Genomic DNA, 6949 nt, shown 5'->3' on the forward strand with positions numbered 1-6949 from the left:
TAGCTATTATCCCAGTAAAGGTTGTCAAGAAAGTGTGTTAATGTTGGTTTGGATTGAAACCATCCTCTTCATACTTCAAATGTTGGTCCTTTTACAAATACTCTTTCGCACACTTGCATACAGAAGTTTGATCAACCAGTACGTAGCATGGAGAATTCAGAAGCACTCGACCACCCGAGTAACTCAACCGCCTGTCTTCCTCACCTGTACAGCACTGAGCTGGGTGGCGTTGAGCTCCAGTGCCCCCGGTGGCATGGCGCGGTGCTGCGGGAAGTAAGGGTTATCCGGGCCGGAGCAGAGCAAGTACAGGACGATGACCGTGTTGAAAGGAAACACCATAACAGGCAGGTCCCAGCGGTCCAACAGCGCCGACATACCGCTGAACAGGAAGGTACTGGGGAGAGAGAGAGAGACAGAGAGAGAGAGAGAGAGAGAGAGAGAGAGAGAGAGAGAGAGAGAGAGAGAGAGAGAGAGAGAGAGAGAGAGAGAGAGAGAGAGAGAGAGAGAGAGAGAGAGAGAGATGAGAGAGGGAGAGAGAGAGAGAGAGAGAGAGAGAGAGAAGAGAGAGAGAGAGAGAGAGAGATTGAGAGAGAGAGAGATTGAGAGAGAGAGAGAGAGAGAGAGAGAGAGCGAGCGGAGAATGAGAGTTATAATTGATTGAATACATGATTGAATGTAAAGTACAATGAATGCATTACCCAGATTAGAGGTATTAGAAGTATCCATAGGATGTTCATGGAAACAAGCCGAGACCAATACAACAATTGGTTTACTTGGAGCAAGCCGCCCAGTATACATTATATTGTATACTTTATATGTTATACTGTATATCTTATAATGTATACTTTATACCACCTTTTTAAATGAAAGAGATGTGATAAACTATCTATGTAGAATGGTAGGATAATGATAATATCTTCTGTGTATGTGTGTGTGTGTGTGTGTGTGTGTGTGTGTGTGTGTGTGTGTGTGTGTGTGTGTGTGTGTGTGTGTGTGTGTGTGTGTGTGTGTGTGTGTGTGTGTGTGTGTGTGTGTGTGTGCGTGCGCGCGTGCGTGCGTGCGTGCGTGCGTGCGTGTGTGCGTGCGTGTGTGTGTGTGTGTGTGTGTGTGTGTGTGTGTGTGTGTGTGTGTGTGTGTGTGTGTGTGTGTGTGTGTGTGTGTGTGTGTGTGTCTCACCATGCAGCTGATCCCAGGCAGACAGGTAGTAGTAGCCACCAGTACCAATCTCCAGCAGCACTGAACACACCCATCAGCAGAGACACTAGCATGCCGTTAAAACCATGGAGACCAGCGGACACCTCGCCACTACACACACACGCGCGCGCACGCACACGCACACGCGCACGCACACGCGCACACACACACACACACACACACGCACGCACGCACGCACGCACGCACGCACGCACGCACGCACGCACACACACACACACACACACACACACACACACACACACACACACACACACACACACACACACACACACAGCCACACACACACACACTTTAAATGCTTTATTTATGTCCACATAAATACAAATACATTAAGGACATAAACACTAACATTAGCTCATTGGGAGTGACTGTGCAGCACCCATTGTACACATACAATATTGACAGAGAGGATGTTTCAAATGTGGGTTAACAGATACAATAGCATTTCCGTAAGACTATATCTACTCTATGGGTACAAAAAGCAACGCCGTCTCCAAAATAGAGCGGCTACCAATAATAGCAGATATAGAGCAATACTTTGCTAACTGTTTAGCCATTCTCTTGGAGATGTGGGCCATCTGAAGGCCCCTCACCACGAGCGTGTGAACATGACCCAGCTCAACCTACACCTGGTAGACAGATCAACCTACACCAGGTAGACAGATCAACCTACACCAGGTAGACAGATCAACCTACACCTGGTAGACAGATCAACCTACACCTGGTAGACAGATCAACCTACACCTGGTAGACAGATCAACCTACACCTGGTAGACAGATCAACCTACACCAGGTAGACAGATCAACCTACACCTGGTAGACAGATCAACCTACACCTACTGTAGTAGACAGTTCAACCTACACCAGGTAGACAGATCAACCTACACCTGGTAGACAGATCAACCTACACCTACTGTAGTAGACAGTTCAACCTACACCTGGTAGACAGATCAACCTACACCAGGTAGACAGCTGGACCTACACCCAGTAGACAGCTGGACCTACACCTGGTAGACAGCTGGACCTACACCATGTAGACAGATCAACCTACACCAGGTAGACCGCTGGACCTACACCAGGTAGACAGATCAACCTACACCAGGTAGACAGTTCAACCTACACCAGGTAGACAGCTGGACCTACACCCAGTAGACAGATCAACCTACACCTGGTAGACAGCTGGACCTACACCCAGTAGACAGCTGGACCTACACCCAGTAGACAGCTGGACCTACACCCAGTGTAGACAGCTGGACCTACACCTTGTAGACAGTTCAACCTACACCAGGTAGACAGTTCAACCTACACCAGGTAGACAGATCAACCTACACCTACTGTAGTAGACAGTTCAACCTACACCTGGTAGACAGATCAACCTACACCTGGTAGACAGATCAACCTACACCTGGTAGACAGATCAACCTACACCAGGTAGACAGATCAACCTACACCTGGTAGACAGATCAACCTACACCAGGTAGACAGTTCAACCTACACCAGGTAGACAGATCAACCTACACCTGGTAGACAGTTCAACCTACACCTGGTAGACAGATCAACCTACACCTGGTAGACAGATCAACCTACACCAGGTAGACAGTTCAACCTACACCAGGTAGACAGATCAACCTACACCTGGTAGACAGATCAACCTACACCAGGTAGACAGTTCAACCTACACCAGGTAGACAGATCAACCTACACCTGGTAGACAGTTCAACCTACACCTGGTAGACAGATCAACCTACACCTGGTAGACAGATCAACCTACACCAGGTAGACAGTTCAACCTACACCAGGTAGACAGATCAACCTACACCAGGTAGACAGATCAACCTACACCAGGTAGACAGATCAACCTACACCTGGTAGACAGATCAACCTACACCTGGTAGACAGTTCAACCTACACCAGGTAGACAGATCAACCTACACCTGGTAGACAGTTCAACCTACACCTGGTAGACAGATCAACCTACACCTGGTAGACAGTTCAACCTACACCTGGTAGACAGATCAACCTACACCTACTGTAGTAGACAGTTCAACCTACACCTGGTAGACAGTTCAACCTACACCTGGTAGACAGATCAACCTACACCAGGTAGACAGTTCAACCTACACCTGGTAGACAGTTCAACCTACACCTGGTAGACAGTTCAACCTACACCTGGTAGACAGTTCAACCTACACCAGGTAGACAGATCAACCTACACCAGGTAGACAGCTGGACCTACACCTGGTAGACAGATCAACCTACACCCAGTAGACAGCTGGACCTACACCCAGTGTAGACAGCTGGACCTACACCCAGTGTAGACAGCTGGACCTACACCGTGTAGACAGATCAACCTACACCTGGTAGACAGATCAACCTGGTAGACAGCTCAACCTCACTACCTGTTTTTTAAATAAAAGTAAAAGAGGCTTTAATAACCACCCATAGAGGAAACAGGGTAGACTCATTGTCTTTTGTTTTAACTTTATTTACTATTGTATTTCTGGCAGATTAGTTCACAATCCTTGCATTGCATCCACTTCATATTTTGTGTTGTTTTGCTGTGTCTTTTTGTTTGATTATTTTGTGTATTTTCTCTTAACTTGTGTATTTTCTCTTAAATTTTATTTTATTTATTTGTTTTATTTGTATTATCCACCCCGCCCCATTTTCTTATAATTAAAATGTTTAAGTTGTGGTGAGGTTTTAACACAAGCCCTTTCGGGTTTCCTAGATCACCTGCATATCCACTTTATAAATATTGTATTTGTAGTATATATTTAAACGTCTAACGGCGTATTCCCACCTGTCCTGTCCTATGATGACAGCTGTCAATGTTGAGGCCAGTATACCCACTGTTCCCAGCAGGCCCTGCCAGGGGGAGGCCCAGCAGAGTGCAGCCAGGATGAGAGCTCCGCTGAGCGGGTTGTCAGCTAGGATCACCCTGGCCACCCCTCGCAGGGCCCACACCGCCAGCTGCAGTCCAAAGGGCATGTCTGGCAAGATACAGACGGAGAGTAGGATAAGATAAGATTGATTGATTGATTGATTGAAACGTTTATTAACAGATTGCAGAATGGGTACAGTACAGTACAGCTCAATACATACAATTGTTAAGAGGATGCAGACCTGAGAAAGACTTTCGTCTTGTTTCCATCAGGGTCCCCCATTTTCAATTCATCATATGACACACATGACATACAGATAGACAGTACTGCTACATCTATACATTTATGACATACCAGATTTTCAAATACAGTACTGTTTGTGATACTAAAAAAATCCAGAAGAAGAGTATATACATTTGACATAGAAAGTCAAGTCAAGTCAAGTCAAGTCAAGAGTTTTAATTGTCACGGCATACAGGTATACAGTGAAATGCGGCTGGGGGAGGTTGGGTAGGTGGGGTGGGGCTGTACATTGGAGGTGGGGGGGGGGGGTTGGGTAGGGGGGGGGGACACTGTACATTGGAATACTGACATACATTTGACATGGAAACTGTACATTGGAGGAGGTTGGGTAGGTGGGGTGGGGTTGGGTGGGGCTGTCCATTGGAATACTGACAAAGCCATGCTTGGTCTTTATTGTACAACTGGGTTAGGACATTTGTAGGGGCCAGTTTTGAATTGCAGTCTCCTGTAGGTGTTCTTTGAGAGTGTTTTTGAAGGTGGGTAGTGATTTACATTCCTTTACAGCTTTGGGTAGGGCGTTCCACATTGTTGTGGCATAATTGCGAAACGTGTTTAGTCCCTTGTTTGAGCCGAATCTGGGTTTTACATGATTTGTGGAGCTCCCTCTGGTGTTGTGATCGTGGTATTCACTGACCTTTGGGAAGTATTTTGACATGTACATGGGCACCTTGGTCGTGTAGTGTATCTTGTAGACCAGGCCCATTGCAAGTTGCTGTACTCTGTCGTCTACTCTAAGCCATCCTAGGTTGGCAAAGTGTGCAGGGGTGAGGTGGGTTCTGGGAGTCAGGTCAAGCAGTAGTCTGACTAGTTTGTTTTGAGATGTTTGTAATTTGGTTTTTAGTGCCTTTGAGGTGCTTTGGTACCATGAGGTGCAAGCATAGTCGTAGTACCCTTGAATGAGTGCTCCTGCCAGAGTCTTCAGGGTATTCTTGTTCACCAGGGAGGAGATCCGGTACAAGAATCGAGTTCGTTGATTGACTTTTTTTATTACATTGGATGCCATTTTGTCACAGGAAAGATTAGCCTCTAGGATGGAACCCAGGTAGGTAATTTCATCTTACCTTGTGACAATATTGATTACAAGATAAGATAAGATATTCCTTTATTGATCCCCTTGCGGAAATTCAGGCATCATAGCAGCATGGGGGGGGGGGGGTACAGGTAGTAGAAGACATACAGGTACAGTTCACAGAATTATAGTACAGTGGAGAAGTAAAAATACAATAAAAAGGCAGTGTAAACAATATACAATATAATTAACTCTGGACATGCGCATATGGGCAACAAGGTGCGAGATGAGGGTATGTATGCCCTCTCAGTTATATTTGCCCTACAATAAATATAGTTACAATATATAATCTAATAATCTAAATCTAATCTAATATATAATCTAAAAAAACCGAAATGCTAAAAGCTAAATATATGCAATATATAATCTAATAATCCAATAATCTAAATCGAATCTAATATATAATCAAAAAATTCTAAAGGCTAAAATGCTAAATGCTAAATATCCACCTGAAACTTCTATCATGTTTAAGCATTTCATTTCCTTGTACTTCCATATTAGTGACCTATGTGTGCTTTACAAGATTCACAAATATTGTTGATTTAAATTGTGCAGGATAAGATTATCAATTGAAGGCTAAATGTAAATGTGGAAAATCCTGGTTGTGTCATTTGGGGAAGGGGGTTGTGGTAGCTAATCTCAACTGTATAGCCTATATAAAGGCTAATGATTTGAGGGCAATAAAAAAAATACACAGTAGCCATCACTGAACTCTACGGAACACCATTATGAATCTGTATTAATACTGCCGGGAACATTGAAACCTGAACGCAGAACACTAAAACATTTCTTAAATTTAGGCAAACTAGAACTTTAGGTACACAATTTTCCAAACAATTTCTGTCGGGGGGGGCAGAGGAATTGTGGCGCAGTAATTCACTGTGACACTGTACAGTAGCTACATCAGCTATAGCTCCATTCATTCAACCAAATGAACGATTAACCAAAAAAGTTATGCATTGTTAGTTATGGTTATATTTACATATACCATGTAGCTATATATAATAATATGTCTATTTTAAGACTGTAGTCTTAAGAGTGTCCTACCTTCCATGTCCTTGGTGAGGTGGCCCATGTCGCCGGTACAGCACCGCAGACCGTGGAAGACTCGCTGACAGAACCCGGTACCACCGTCCCGCTTCTCCTCAGCTTTGGTGTCCAACATCCACATCACTGAACGTCCTGGTTTCTTTCTTTCTTTCTTTCTTTCTTTCTTTCTTTCTTTCTTTCTTTCTTTCTTTCTTTCTTTCTTTCTTTCTTTCTTTCTTTCTTTCTTTCTTTCTTTCTTTCTTTCTTTCTTTCTTTCTTTCTTTCTTTCTTTCTTTCTTTCTTTCTCTCTCTCTCTATCTCCCCATTTCCCTTTCTCCTCTCTGTCTCCCTGTCTCTCTCTCTCTTGCTCCCTCTATCTCTCTCTCCCTCCGCTCAGGTGACGGTTAAGAGGATCACTTATAAACCGGTGGAACATGGTAATGTATTC

At 44.4% G+C, this 6949-nt stretch overlaps 1 protein-coding gene across 1 annotated transcript in view; it reads right to left on the reverse strand.

Annotated features, from left to right (window-relative positions):
• The window catches only part of LOC311247730 (urea transporter 1), a gene marked incomplete at both ends in the record, with an annotated part of 10095 nt that extends 3452 nt beyond the window's left edge, over positions 1–6643 (reverse strand). Inside the window, 4 exons of the mRNA XM_084338734.1 lie at positions 205–394; positions 1177–1305; positions 4019–4208; positions 6520–6643. Of these exons, the coding sequence (XP_084194860.1) occupies positions 205–394; positions 1177–1305; positions 4019–4208; positions 6520–6643 (633 nt within the window). The remainder of the gene's footprint in view (positions 1–204; positions 395–1176; positions 1306–4018; positions 4209–6519) is intronic.
• Positions 6644–6949: the final 306 nt, after the last annotated feature.

This window comes from Notolepis coatsorum, assembly GCF_963971535.1.
Source record: "Notolepis coatsorum genome assembly, contig: SCAFFOLD_839, whole genome shotgun sequence".
NCBI lineage: Eukaryota > Metazoa > Chordata > Actinopteri > Aulopiformes > Paralepididae > Notolepis > Notolepis coatsorum.